Source organism: Cervus elaphus, chromosome 10 (assembly GCF_910594005.1).
Source record: "Cervus elaphus chromosome 10, mCerEla1.1, whole genome shotgun sequence".
NCBI lineage: Eukaryota > Metazoa > Chordata > Mammalia > Artiodactyla > Cervidae > Cervus > Cervus elaphus.
This window is the reverse complement of record NC_057824.1, coordinates 55,572,655-55,587,001: the sequence shown is the minus strand read 5'-3', so window position 1 is coordinate 55,587,001 and position 14,347 is coordinate 55,572,655. Positions and strand designations below refer to the sequence as shown.

Genomic DNA, 14,347 nt, shown 5'->3' with positions numbered 1-14,347 from the left:
GGACCCACCAGAAACCTGGCCTGGTCTCCAGCTCCCAGAACACAGAGAAGAGCCTGCGTCTAGACGCCCCGTCCGCGGTGTTCCGGTGCAGCGGCCTTTGAACCCGGGTCCCGACCCAGAGCTTCCCCGTCCGCCAGAACTCCCTGAGCTGAAGACAGAAGGAGGAGGGAGCGGGGGATGCCTGCTCTGGGGGTGGCCAGGGGGAGCAGGGACAAGGCTGTGGTGGTTACGTGTGTTTAAGTTCGTGCTCTCCCCAGTAAGAGTCTCTCCAAATCCAGAGTCACCCCCGCTTTGGGCGGAGAAGAACACTCGCAGAGAAAGATTCTCTCAGCCATGGAACGTCCCTTCCCAAAGGGCAATGTCCACTCCGTTGTTCCTCAAAGTGATGGCCACGTCAAAGGGGCACACTTGGGGGGCATGTCCTCCCCCCCAGAGGGGACGCAGCCTCAGAAAGGAGGCCCTGAGCTCCGCGGAGCTGCCCCAGGGGGCTCAGAGCTGGGCAGCAGGTAAGCCCTGGAGACAGCTTCGCTCAGCCTCAGTGCAGCCGGGACAAAGGGCCTCAGTCCAGGACTGGCTGGGAGCCCAGCACAGCCGGAGGTGGGGCCGGCCGGCCAAGGGGCAAGTTGGGGGCGGGTGGAAAATCACTCGGTCGGGAGCTCCCGGTGAAGGTGGGCTGGGGGTCTCCGGTCCACCTGAGTTAACAGGATTCTTGTGAAGACTGGGTGATGCACTGTCAGACCCTAGAGAAGCCTCACTGCAAGGGGTTCCCAAGGAGTCTGACGGACACCCATCTGGTAGGACAGTGTCTCGTCCCCTCACCACAGGGGGCACGGTCAGAGGCTCAGAGCTCGGGCAGGCCCATGAGGCCGCCCCCCGGAAGCCGGGAGGTGAGGCAGGACAGATGGACATGCAGCGAACTGACTGTGCACACACACCCTGAGGGCCCGCAGATGCTGCTTGATGGGCTGGGGGCGGGGAGGAAGTCAGGAAAAGGGGAACGGCAGGGGGGCCTGGCCCCCCCGGTATGACAGTGAAAGGCACAGAGCGGGCTCAGACCCAGGAAGAGCAGGACGGAGGAGCCCTGGTCAAAGTGAAGACAGGCCTAGGGACAGGTGACGTCTGGGTGACGGTCACGCCAGGAAGGAAAGACAACAGGACAGTCCACTCGGCCGTGATGAGCTTCCCAGTCACGGCCACGTCAGCGCTCGGCGCTCTCTCCCTCAAAAGGAGAATGTGATGCAGCTGAACTGAAAGGCACTGGGGAGACCCAAGGCCTCTCTCAGGCAGGAAGATGGGAGGTTAAAAAAACAACAAAAAAAAGGGAAGTTGTAAAACTTGCAAAATAAAATGTTTGCCATTTAGAAACGTGGAGACAACGTGCAAACAAGACATGACAGCCCAGCACACCCGGGGAGACGAACACAAAGTGATCTCTCTGGGTCTTTGCTTCAGCAACAGGGGTGACGTGGGCAGGGGTCCACTCTTTTCCATGATATGATCGGATGTTATTTGACTTTTGAAACTGGATCCGTCTATTCAGTCAGTTAGTTCAGTCTTTCAGTCGTGTCCGACTCTTTGTGACCCCATGGACTGCAGCATGCCAGGCCTCCCTGTCCATCATAAAGTCCTGGGGTTTACTCAAACTCATATCCATTGAGTCGGTGATGCCATCCAACCATTTCATCCCTCTGTCATCCCCTTCTCCTCCCACCTTCAATCTTTCCCAGCATCAGGGTTTTTCTAATGAGTCAGTTCTTCGCATCAGGTGGCCAAAGTGTTGGAGTTTCAGCTTCCGCATCAGTCCTTCCAATGAATATTCCAGTGATCTCCTTTAGGATGGACTGGTTTGATCTCCTTGCAGTCCAAGGGACTCTCAAGAGTCTTCTCCAACACCACAGTTCAAAAGCATCAGTTCTTCAGCGCTCAGCTTTCTTTATGGTCCAACTCTCACATCCACACATGACTACTGGAAAAACCATAGCTTTGACTAGACAGACGTTTGTTGGCAAATTAATGTCTCTGCTTTTTAATATACTGTCTAGGTTGGTCATAGCTTTCCTTCCAAGGAGCAAGTGTCTTTTAATTTCATGGCTGCAGTCACTATCTGCAGTGATTTTGGAGCTCAAAAAATAAAGTCTCTCACTGTTTCCATTGTTTCCCCATCTATTTGCCATGAAGTGATGGGACTGGATGCCATGATCTTAGTTTTTGAATGTTGAGTTTTAAGCCAGCTTTTTCACTCTCCTCTTTCACTTTCATCAAGAGGCTCTTTAGTTCCTCTTTGCTTTCTGCCATAAGCGTGGTGTCATCTGCATATCTGAGGTTATTGATATTCCTCCCAGCAATCTTGATTCCAGCTTGTGCTTCATCCAGCCTGGCATTTCACATGATGTACTGTGCATATAAGTTAAATAAGCAGAGTGACAATATACAGCTTTGACCAATATACTCCTTTCCCAATTTGGAACCAGTCCATTGTTCCATGTCTAGTTCTAACTATTGCTTCTTGACCTGCATACAGATTTCTCAAGAGGCAGGTAAGGTGGCCTGGTATTCCCATCTCTTTAAGAATTTTCCACAGAATGTGATCCACACAGACAAAGGTTTTAGCATAGTCAATGAAGCAGAAGTAGATATTTTTCTGGAATTCTCTTGCTTTTTCTGTGATTCAGGGGATGTTGGCAATTTGATCTCTGGTTCCTCTGCTTTTTCTAAAACCAGCTTGAACATCTGGAAGTTCACAGTTCACGTATTGAAGCCTGGCTTGGAGAATTTTGAGCATTACTTTGCTAGTGTGTGAGATGAGTGCAATTGTGCAGTAGTTTGAACATTCCTTGGCATTGCCTTTCTTTGGGATTGGAATGAAAACTGACCTTTTCCAGTCTTGTGAATTTTCCAAGTTTATTGGCATACTGAGTGCAGCACTTTAACACCATCATCTTTCAGGATTTGAAACAGCTCAATGGAATTCCATCACCTCCACTAGCTTTGTTTGTAGTGATGCCTAAGGCCCACTTGACTGCATTCCAGGATGTCTGGCTCTAGGTGAGTGATCATACCATCATGGTTATCCAGGTCATTAAGATATTTTTTGTAAAGTTCTTCTGTGTATTCTTGCCCCCTCTTCTTAGTATATTCTGCTTCTGTTAGGTCCATCCCATTTCTGTCCTTTGTTGGGCCCATCTTTGTTTTCCTCTATTTCTTTGCATTGATCGCTGAGGAAGGCTTTCTTATCTCTCCCTGCTATTCTTTGGAACTCTGCATTCAAATGGATATATCTTTCCTTTTCTCCTTTGCCTTTCACTTCTTTTCTTTTCTCAGCTACTTGCAAAGCCTCCTCAGACAGCCATTTTGCCTGTTTGCATTTCTTTTCCTTGGGGATGGTCTTGCTCACCACCTCCTGGTACAGTGTCATGAACCTCCGTCCATAGTTCATCAGGCACTCTGTCTATCAGATCTAATCCCTCAAATCTATTTGTCACTTCCACTGTATAATCGTAAGGGATAAGATTTAGGTCATCCCTGAATGGTCTAGTGATTTTCCCTACTTTCTTCAATTTAAGTCTGAATTTGGCAATAAGGGGTTCATGATCTGAGCCACAGTCTGTCTATTACTTTGATACAGATTCAAACAGCAGATAAAGCTTCTGGATGGGAGGAGAGGTGGGGGCAGGGCTGAGCCATGAGCCGGGCGAGGGCCCCCTGCCTGGTCCTGTGTGCGTCTCGGCGTGGCTGTGCAGGAACCTGAATTCCAATGTGCCCAGTTCACCATCTGAACCAGTGCCCAGCCGGGCGAGGGGACTTTTCCTAATTATCGCGGGAGTGCCTGGTGCCTGGGACTCAGACTGCTGCGGGGGGCCAGGGTGGCGGAGGACACGAACAGTCCAGGAGAGGCTTTCAGTTAAATCCCTCTCTGGGAAGCCGGCTTCCCCACGAGATTTGGGCGGTGTGCTTGGTCACAAGTGTTACGGGACAGCACCTGCCACAGGGCCACGGAGAAAGTGGCAAGAAGTCAAGCACGACTGAAAAAACAAATGGGGGGAAATCCAAACAAAAGCCCTCCGTGGTCAGCCTAAGAGCTGGTTATGTAGAATCAGGGGGCAGGAGCTGGCAGCCGTCTGAGGGCAGAGAGCACTTCCTGAATTAAGCAGGTGAGTGGACAAGTCAGCCAGTGCCTGGGTGGGAGGCGTGCGCAGCCCCTGCCCCCTGGGTCTGAGGGATGCAGGGTGTCCGTGCGGCTGCAGAGATGCAGGTGGGGGGCTCAGCATCTCTCCCAGCCCCCACCCACAAGCCCGAGACAGAGGACAAGGAGGCCCCTGGTGGACCCCAGCCCTGCCCAGAGCCTCCCCACCTGGGAGCAGGCCAAGTGTGCAATTCTTGGGGCCAGCCCCCAAAGGCCACGCCCAGAGGTGCAGGCTGCTGGATTCAGGGGCCCCCAGGCTCCCCTCTCAGGGTCCTGCACAGTCCCCCCTAGAAACTCTCCCTCAACCCACTGCCCCAGCCCTCACCCAGACAGAACGGGACAGAAGCAGAGGCGCCCAGAAGCCTGGGAGCAGGAAGGGCTTGGACGAACCCCACCTCGGTCAGGAGAGCCCACGCTGGGGGTCCCCAGATGCACAGAGGGGCCTTTCTTACCCTTTTAAAATTGGGGTACAGTTGCTTTGTAACGTGTTAGTTTCTTCCGTACAACAGAATCAGCTATGTGAGTGTGCTCACAAATGCCCGACTCTGTGACTCCGTGGGCTATAGCCTGCTCTTCTGTCCGTGAAATTTTCCAGGCAACAATCCCCTCCTGGACCTCCCCCCACCCTGCATTGCACGGAGCCCCGCATTGCATGGAGCCCCGCGGGGCACCCCTGCGCTCTACCGCAGCTTCCCACTCCCTGTCTGTTTCAGACGCGGCCGTGCCTGTGCGTCAGCCCAGTCTCCTGATTCTTCCCACCCCTCCCTTCCCCCTCCCTCTCCAGCCCAGGGTCCACATTATTTTGTACACCTGGGTCTTTCTTAGTCTGCTTGGAGCTGGCGTTCAGCAGCAGGGGTTTGCAGGCTGGCCGGGGGCTGGGAACTGTGTTCACCCCCAGGAGGGGGCGGCTCCCGGAATGCAGCTTGAACGGGATAAGAGGGGGCCGGCGGCGGCAGGGGGCCTGTGGGCCCACAGCAGGCCGCCCAAGTCCAGAACAGCCCCGCTGGGCTGTGGGGGCTCTGATCGGCCAGCACTCCCCCCGAGGCCTGAGCGCTGTTCCGCCCTGCTCCAGGTTGCAGCTCCCCAGTTACACTCGGTGGGACGTGCCCTGTGGTCAGTGTTGTCCTGGGGGAGCCTGGGAGGCCACAGCGGACGCGCTGTGGCTGGCTCCCTTGCACCATCTAGAGGGGACCCTGAGAAAGGCAAGACCAGCCTCCTCGGGCAGAGGCGACCTGAGTCTGGCCTGGGAAGCGCCGCCCGGATCCCTGTGTTCACGATCAGAATCCAAGGCCTCAGAAGCAGCGACCTGCAGCTGCTGGCCCGATGGGCCCCTCGGCCCGCTGAGCTGTCAGCAAGCCCTGCCTGCCATGGGTTCCAGAGAGGGCTGGCTGCCTGTTCAGTGGCAAGGCTCGGGCCCCGCCAGCCCCCAGGGCAGGCCCGGAGCCGGGGGGAGGTGGCCTTGCCACCCTTTTGGACAGGACGCAGTGCAGCGCCCGGGCCCAAAGACACCCATGGGGTCAATGGGTCAGTGTTCAGCGAGTGTTCAACAGGAGTTCTGTGCACTGGTAAATATTTCAGCACCGAAGAAGGAGAGGACGGAATTTATCTGGAGGGTTGACGGGCACCCATGGGCCGCAGCCCCGCCTTCCACCCTTCTGTGGGCCCCACCCCACCCTTACTTTGTTCTGACCCCAGGCGCTGCTCAAAAGCCTCATCCTGGAAGGTCTCCTGGCCTCCAGCCTGAGCGACTTCAGTGTGTTCTCCCATGCCCCCCTCCCATGGCAGATCACGTGTTTCGGAGGTCGGGTCCACTTCCCACCGGACAGCGGGGCCATGTGAGGACTAGGGGCGTGGCCCAGCACCCCAGCAGCTCCACCCGCTCAGCCCCCCGTTCAGCAGCCCTGGCTGCCCCCAACTTCTGCAGGGGCGCCTGCCCCCCAGCCCCGAGCCCACGCCTTTGCAATCCTCACCCGAGCCCATGCAGACCCCACGGCCGGGCTCAAGGGTTCCCACTCCCCTGTGCGTGGCCCCCGGTGGTCTCGCTTCCTGGGATTCAGGCCTGGCGAGCCCCCTCCCGAGAGGAGTCCAGATTGATGAGGCTGAGAGGACCCCAGAGGGGCAGACGGTCACTGCCACAGTGGAGCAATAGGGCACTTCCGGTCCTCTCTCCACCTTTGCAGAGGGGGACAGCTTCTGTCTGTGAGATTTTCTATTTTCAACCTTTCTGTCCTTTATGAACCTTCTGTAACTTTTAATTACAACATACAAAAGTGTGTGAGTAAGGGCTAACAAGACCCGACAGAGGTCACATGAAGTCCCCGTCTTCCTCCTCTTCTCTGGGGTCGTCTGTGCCCGTCTCTGTCGGATGTGCTGGGGGAGGGCTGCGGGGGCTCAGGGCTGCCCTCCTGCCCAGGTGGTGCCCCTTCTTCACACAGGCCCCCCTGTGCCCAGGCCTGTGAGCGCCCACAGGCTGCCCGACCCTGGAACTGCAGCCGCGTCCTCTCCTGAAGGGCCTGGGTCCCACACGGGTGACCTGACTCCGGTGAGCTGGTCACCCTCCCGGCCCGTGGAGGGGACCGCGCGGTCGGCCTGGCTCACGGCTGTCCTGAGAAGTGAGTCAGCACAGAAAGGCAGAGGCTCTCAGTCGCTGCTGGCCTCCTGCTGATGCCTGGACCGCCATTCTCAGCGGTGTCTTGAGGATGTTTCCAGCTCACAGGCCGGAGAAGCCATTCTTCCCATTGTCAGGCCCCAAATAATGACCCAAATAATGAGTCATTTTCAGAAGGAAGCCAAGCAAGGTTCAGACGCCTAAGAAACCAAAGCACGTTGGGAAGGTTTTCTAACCTATCAGCCTTCATGTTCAATTCAATTAAACAAGTGAACAGATTGAAGCGCCTCTCCCACCATCCACTCTCTTAGGCGGCAGAAGCTCGTCCCGAGACCTTGTCTCTGGACCGGCCACACCCTGGGAACGAGACCCCCACTGGCTGGCCCTCCCCGGGCCGACGCAGATGGGTTCCGGGGGTGCTGTGCAAATCCGCACCCCCAAGTCTGGCCTTTCTAGACCATCCCCTGCATCCTCTCCTCCTCTCCCAGGTGCAGCGAGGCCCACGGGAGAGCCGGCCCTGCCCCCGCCCGTCCTGTGGGTCTCTGCGCTCCTGTGACTTCGGCAACTCTCCGCTCCAGCCTGCCGGAGCAGGCACGGGCTTTCAGGACTGCTTTCCTCTGATGCGCCTGGTCCCCTGGGTTTCAGTTGTTGCCCTGAAACCTGAGCTCTCTGACAGAGTCAAGAAAAGTCGTGAGTGTGCAGATCGCTGGTTTTCTTGCTGTGATGGGGAGGGTTCTGCTCGTCTCACTGTGTCAGGGGGGCTTTTGGATCAGCTGCCAGACCTCGGTGCCGTGGTGGTGCCTGGCGTGGGGCTGGACCAACAGCCTCCTTGTTGACGGACATCTGGGCTGATTCCAATTTGGGGAAAAGAGGAATAAAATCATTCTGAACACGTGTCACAAGTGCTTGTGAAAAGTTCTGTCTTCACTTGGGATAAACACCCAAGAGTGCAACCGCTGGGTCACATGGTAGCAGCACGTTTAGTTTTTTTTTTTTTTAATTTTTTGAAACAAAATAATTTTTATTTCCTAACCCATGGCAAACATATACATCCAATATGTACTTATCTTGCATACTCAGTCACAGATGACTTCCAAACTACAACCGCCTTGATATTTAAGCAGGAACTAAAAGTTACTTTAGTTGACATGACAAATGCTCTTAGATGGATAACGTATGAATATATTGGATTGGTGACAACAGAATCTGACTGATTAGTTCTATAAATTTAAAGCTTGGAAAAGCTACTACTTTGACATCTAACACTTTCCGACGAGCGGGACGCAGCAATATCAGCTTGTGTTCCAGAGAAATCGCCTTGTTTTTCTGGTGATGGAACCACTTACCCACGTCCGTCGGTATTGTGCAGGAAGATTCACATGGTGGTGGTGAAGCACCCACAGTGGCTTTGGCGGCGGCGGGATCACCCTGGAAGGGGCGCTCAGACACCGTGGTGTTCATGCAGCTGACTCCTTTTCCATCAGTTTTCTTAGTCACTAATGCTCTCCAGTAGTCATGAGTGCTTTCAATAATGTCAATTGCAAAGTTCTTATCTTTAAATTCTTCATTGAAAGCAAACTCATTCTCAGGTTTTCCATCTGGAACCTTGTACCTCCTAAACCAATCCACAGTAGCTTCCAGGTAGCCAGGTTTCAGCCGCTTGATATCATTAATATCATTATAATTGGCTGCATCAGGATCTTCCACATTAATAGCAATGACTTTCCAGTCAGTTTCCCCTTTGTCAATCATAGCCAGAATGCCCAGAACTTTCACTCTGATAATTTCCCCTCATGCACACACCTTGCTTCCAATTCACACCCATCAATTGGGTCATTGTCACCACAACAGCCAGTGTGCTTGTCATTGTGTCCCGGGTCTTCCCAAGTCTGAGGGATGGCACCGTAGTTCCAGATATATCCTTTATAAGGGAACAGATTTGCAACATAACGGAGTTTTCCTTTCTTCACGTCTTGCTTAATTGGGTTTAAAGTGTCCTTTGTAGCAATCTCCATTTTTGCATTCAACCAGCGTGGCACTTCAACCACCATGTGAAACACTTCCTTATCTGCATAAATTGGAATATCATGAAATGGAGAGATATATTGTCCTTTTTCATTTGAGAAAGACTCGATACTTGAGGGTGAAGGGCGCACGCGCTCCTTGCTGCTGAAGCCGCTCATCCTGCCAGAGACCAGCCGCTGCCTCCGCTACTGCTACAGAGCCACAAGTCCGCACGCAGCGCCGTATGACAAGAAGTGAGCTCGGGGCCTGTGCACTGTGGAGACTGGCGCGGCCATGCTTAGTTTTTAAAGAAACAACCAAAATGTTTTCCTGAGGGGCTGTACCATCTGACATTCCCACATCCCAGCATTTTTCATTTTGACACCTGGTAGAGACGATGATGCAGAGCCCCTGACTGTGTCTGAGCCCGAGTGCACCTCAGATCCCACTGCAGGAGTCGGAGCCGGGAGGGAGCTGGCACAGCGGCCCTGGGTCCTGGGCGCCCACATCAGCAGGCCGGCCACCATCCCTGCTGGGGCAACAGGCTGGACGGAGCACAGGTCATTTCAGAGCTGCAGGTGCAGCTTCGAAGGTAGAATCTTCTGGAAGAAGACTATTCAGGTGTCCTGGCCTTGGCCAGATGCACTGACAGGGCTCATGGCCAGAATTTTGCAGACTATTCGTGGACATGCCTTTTGCTGGTACAGCCACCTTGAATCAAAGGGCCCTCCTTAGGATCCCACCTCACTTCTTGCTAAAACGTCCTCCCCCTGTCTTTTCTCCCCAGGCGCCCACCAGTGACCCCCAGAAGGGACCAGTGAAGCAGAGGCTTGGCTGAAGAGGAATTTACAGAGCAGGGGGCCACTGGGCTCAGAGCTCCACAAAAGGCCCCCCAAGGAGGATACAAGGGAGACGGCACAGCAGGGACAGAGCGTGCCAGGGTGGGCTGGACCCTGTGTCTGGCTCTGGTCCAGGGTGCGGGCGGCACACACCCTGGACCACCGTGGCACTGGGGCTGAAGGCAGAGGGGCAGAACCTGGTGGGGAAGGGGCGACGCCCCCGCCCTCTCTGTGGTCCGGTTCCTGGCAGCTCGGGAGTGATCTCTGGGGAGCCAGAAGCCAGGGAAGGACCTCTGAGTCTTGGGGTGCGCGCAGGCTTGGGGGACCCAGGGAGCTCCGCCCTGAAGTCTGGGGCAGCACAAGGAGCGCGAGGGGCACTCGGCGGGAGGTGGTGGCCCTCCCACCCCACACCACCCCACCCCGCCCCGCCCCCGACGTCCGTCGGACCACCCAGCGCGTGGCTCCTTCCTCCCTCCGCTAGCCACGGGGGCCACCGCGAGCCCGCTCTCCGCTCCCCTCGGCTTTACCGGCTACAGGGGCCTCCCCCGCTCCGGGATTGGATGCGAGAGGAGGGTGGGGGCGGGCGGGGGGACCCCAGGAGCCCAGGTTCCCCGCTCTGGCGGAGAGCAGCCGGCAGCTCAGACGCCACTGGTCCGCGCCTGGAAGAACCTCCGCGCCGACCTGGAGCGCTCCGGCGGGCGGCGCGGAGGAGGCGGCAGCATTGGCGGCCCGCAGGCGGCAGGCGCACCGCGATGTTTGACAGCTCGCAGTATCCCTACAATTGTTTCAATTACGACGCCGACGACTACCCGGCGGGCAGCTCGGACGAGGAGAAGCGGCTCACGCGGCCAGCGTACAGGTGACCGCGGGGCCGGGCCAGGGCCGCAGGGGTCGGGGGCCCTCCTCCGACCGGCTCGCGCACGGGAGGGCTCACTTCTCATCCGCACGTTAGGAGGTAACCGAGAAGGTTCTCCAGCCTTCCCGGGAAGCCCCAGGTGTGAGGGTGAGCTTCCCGGGTCTGCGCAGAGCTGCGCTGGGAGCTCCAGGGGGCCCCACTCCAACAACCACCCCCGCCCCCAGCTCCCCGGCGCCCCGGGGAAGGCAGCGCGGAATGGTCCCCGCGTGGAGCATGGCCGGCAGGAGACTCCAGACGCAGACGCGCTCCGGGGTCCCTCCCCCTGTCCGGCCCAGCCTGAGCGCCCCTGTTTGCAGCTACATCGCGCTGATCGCCATGGCCATTCAGCAGAGCCCGACGGGCAGGGTGACCCTGTCTGGAATCTACGACTTCATCATGCGCAGGTTCCCATACTACCGCGCCAACCAGCGCGCCTGGCAGAACTCCATCCGCCACAACCTGTCCCTCAACAGCTGCTTTGTCAAGGTGAGCCCCGCCCTGGGCGGCCCCTGAGTGTCCCAGGCCCAGGGACCCCTGGACCAAGGCACCCCTGATTGGGCGGTGGGTGTGCATTTTGCAGCGGCGTGCGCTGGAAAGTTCACGGGTAGCCTTCTCCAGCTCCCCGGCGACTCGCCCACCCCCAGGGCGGGGCATCCTTCCGGGGCCGCCAGGGGCTCCCCGAGTGAGCGCGGTGGGCGGGCCCCCCGGGAGCACGCCGGGCGCTGAGTCCCTCGCCCGCACAGGTGCCACGGACCGACGGCCACGAGAAGGGCAAGGGCAACTACTGGACCTTCGCCGGCGGCTGCGAGTCACTGCTGGACCTTTTCGAGAACGGCAACTTCCGCCGGCGGCGGCGCCGGCGCGGCCCCATGGGCGCGGAGGGGAGGGGGGCGCGCGGGACAGATGCGGGGCCGCACCCGGGCCCCCCTGACCCGGCCAGCGCACCGGCGACCCCAATCCCCCCCCGCGAGCCCCCGACCCCGGCCAGCCCTGCCGTCCTGGGGAGGGAGGCGCACAGGGACATCAAGTTCAGCATTGACTACATCCTCTCCACCCCTGACCCCCTTCCTGGATGCAGGTCACCCCACGTGCAAGAGGGCAGACACCCCCCGCTGGAGGCGCGCCAGGTGAACCTCCACCTTTGGACCATGTGAGAGGCACTGAGGCGGCTCCCCCTCCAGGGCTGGCACCCGGTCAGTCTGGGGCCTTTGGGGTGATTTCAGTCCACCTGAAGCAAAGAAATGAGGTTCTGACACAATCCACAAAGTTCACAAACTCAGGCTCAGTGCTGAAACCAGCCTGGGTTGGAGGGAAAGAGGTGACAGGCTGAAAGGCGCTCATTTCCCTGTTGCCCCATTACCCCTTCAGATAAAACCCACCACTTCGCGTTGGAGGACTTAAGGGTTTGCTCTTGACTCACCCAGGGATCTTGCTTGAGGGCTAAGAGCTCACGGTCAGGGTCACGATCACTTAGAGTCAAGGTAATGATGGAGAGGTCGCTTCCTAGACTGCTGCGGGTGAGCAGAGTGTCTGGGGTGGAGTTGGTGGGCGTTTTCTCTAGCTGAAAACAATAAAAATGAAGTGCAGACGGTCAAGTCAGCTATTAATTGATCCTGTGAACGCTGCCCAAGGTTTTTGACGGTGTCCCTGTCATGAATGATGTGATTGGAAGTGACAAGTGCGTCTTGTGTTGTGGGCTGAATATTTGACGGTTGTTTAAAAAATTCTGTGCACTTTTTTTATACAGAAAAGAAGGAAGGAAGTGGGGGGAGGAAGGCGGAGGGGGGTGAAGAGGGGAGGCCTTTGGGACAGCGTGGGGGCAAAGCACACTTGATTCTCCTGAGCAGCGAGGAAGCCCTATTCTGGCACATTCCAACCAAACATTCCAGAGCAGACGGCTGACAAATTTCTGCTACACTGTGAGGTGTACAGTTAGGAAATGCACAATTACAAGCATTGGAGGTGGGTGCATCCATTTGAAATGTAAATGATATAACTACTGGGTAGAGACGGGCATTTAAAAAACACAATTATGCACAGTGAAACTATTTGACCAACCTTATCATTTTTCACCAGCCCATTTTTCGCAGAGTTAATTGCTTTCCGTGACTTAATTTGAACATTAGTATGGATTACACCTAATCTGATTCACTAGGTGACGACGATTGGCTAATTTTGTAAACAGCAAAAACACACCCAAGGAGCCTTGCTGTCTCGACTCGGAATTACTGTCTTGCTTTATCAGACTCAGAGAAGCTGGGGCTGGGGTAGATGAAGGAGGCAGGCACGCGAGACTGAATCGGTCGGGAGACATGGTTGCACCCTGATTCATAAGGTTGGGCGTTTCATTAAGTCACAGTATCCCGATTTCATCCGCCCTGTGAATAGAAACCCCTTGGGGTCCTATGGTTTTGAGAAGGCGTGTCTGGCCCTGACTCCAGAGGTGGTCACTGGTAGTGATGCCCACTCACGTCACCAATGCGCTCTCAGCCAGCTCAGGCCGCCAACACGTCAACCAGAGAGGACTGAGGTCACCGCACCCTCGCAGACACCCACCGGCAGAACTCTCTCCTAGGGGCGCAGCCAGTGTCGGTGGGCTCTCGGGTTGGCCGGGCACGGTGCTGAGCGTCCCCGCAGGCCAGCACCCCGACCCTGCTGCCCTCGCTCTGTATAGATCACAGACCTACAGCACAGTGGCCCAGGCCTGGGACTCAAGCTGTGACTCTGGGGTCAGGCTTCCTCCATGCCGTGGTCACATGCAAGTGTGTGCATGCGTGTGCCTAGTGGGCCTGTGTTGTGTCTGTCTCATTCCTGTTACTTACAGTCTATTGTCAGTTGTGCTGACATCATTTTAAATTATACCAGATATAATTCAGATGGTGATAGGACACAGCTGTTTCCACACACAAGTATACGACATACAGACTATCTGAGGGTATATTTTTCTGCTTCCATCTGAGCAAATAAAGTTTCGTTTCATCTTTCAACTTCTCTTCCTGAGTTTCATTCCAGTGATCAAGTGGCTGAAGCCAAGGGGCGGCACCAGGTTTTGAGATCTGGGTACTGTAGCATTTGTTTTGCAAAGGATATCAATCATGTTTTTCGAAGCAATGGGACATTTTCAATTTGCAAGCAAGTGACACCCTTCGACTGCAGAAAGGCCCGCAGCCCTCAGAGTGAGTGGCATTTAATCCCCAACAACACAGCAGGATGAGGGCTGGTCTGACCTATTCAAACGTCGCCTCCACCACGCACACCCGCCTAACACAGTTATAATTAAATACCTTATGCCTCTCTTGCAAATCCACTGATTGATCACCAATACGTACATCACCAGCACATTACCCTGAGCAGATGTCTGCCACACGTGCCACGGATCACCGAGTTTCCATTAGCCGGAGCCGGGGCTGCGCGTGGGAGCCGTGATCGAGCTGCCGTCGTGCGAAGCGCGCTCCCGGGGTGTGGCACCAGCTCGCAGACTGTGTGTGTCGTTGCTCCAAGCAGCTGCCAGGCAAGGGGCCTCCACCAGCGCTGGTGCTACAAGGCGAGGCCCGACAGGGCCCGGACAGCCGAGGTGAGGGTGGGCGCCCAGAGACAACAGCGGGTGCTGGACGGCAGCGCCGCCACCCCACCCCCCCCCATCTCCAGGGCCCCGATGGTCAAGCCCACATGCGTACATGGATGGCCTCCTCCTGCGGCTCCAGCAGCCCCATGAGCAGAGACGAGCAGACACCCGACTCCGTGAAGCAGGACCAGATAAGGAAACAGGCTCAGCGGGGCAGGGCCCAGCCCACCTTCCCCACTGCGGGGGCCCAGGC

General features: G+C 56.5%; 2 protein-coding genes across 2 annotated transcripts; one reads left to right on the top strand and one right to left on the bottom strand.

The window, feature by feature from the left end:
- Positions 1-7,770: 7,770 nt before the first annotated feature.
- On the bottom strand, positions 7,771-9,009 carry LOC122701990 (inorganic pyrophosphatase-like). The gene is given in 2 exon segments (XM_043915516.1): positions 7,771-8,605; positions 8,608-9,009. Coding segments are annotated over 2 exon segments (1,020 nt in total). The 5' UTR covers positions 8,975-9,009; the 3' UTR covers positions 7,771-7,952.
- Positions 9,010-10,114: 1,105 nt separating this feature from the next.
- FOXL3 (forkhead box L3) lies at positions 10,115-12,115 on the top strand. The gene is made up of 3 exons (XM_043915617.1): positions 10,115-10,493; positions 10,847-11,015; positions 11,273-12,115. The coding sequence occupies exons 1-3, from the start codon at positions 10,195-10,197 to the stop codon at positions 11,681-11,683; spliced, it is 879 nt and encodes a 292-aa protein (XP_043771552.1). The 5' UTR covers positions 10,115-10,194; the 3' UTR covers positions 11,684-12,115.
- Positions 12,116-14,347: the final 2,232 nt, after the last annotated feature.

Coding starts and splice junctions, on each gene's coding strand:
- FOXL3 (XM_043915617.1), top strand. CDS start 10,195: ATGCGAGAGGAGGGTGGGGGCGGGCGGGGGGACCCCAGGAGCCCAGGT. Junction 10,494..10,846: donor CTCACGCGGCCAGCGTACAG/GTGACCGCGGGG, acceptor CCCTGTTTGCAG/CTACATCGCGCTGATCGCCA. Junction 11,016..11,272: donor TCAACAGCTGCTTTGTCAAG/GTGAGCCCCGCC, acceptor TCGCCCGCACAG/GTGCCACGGACCGACGGCCA.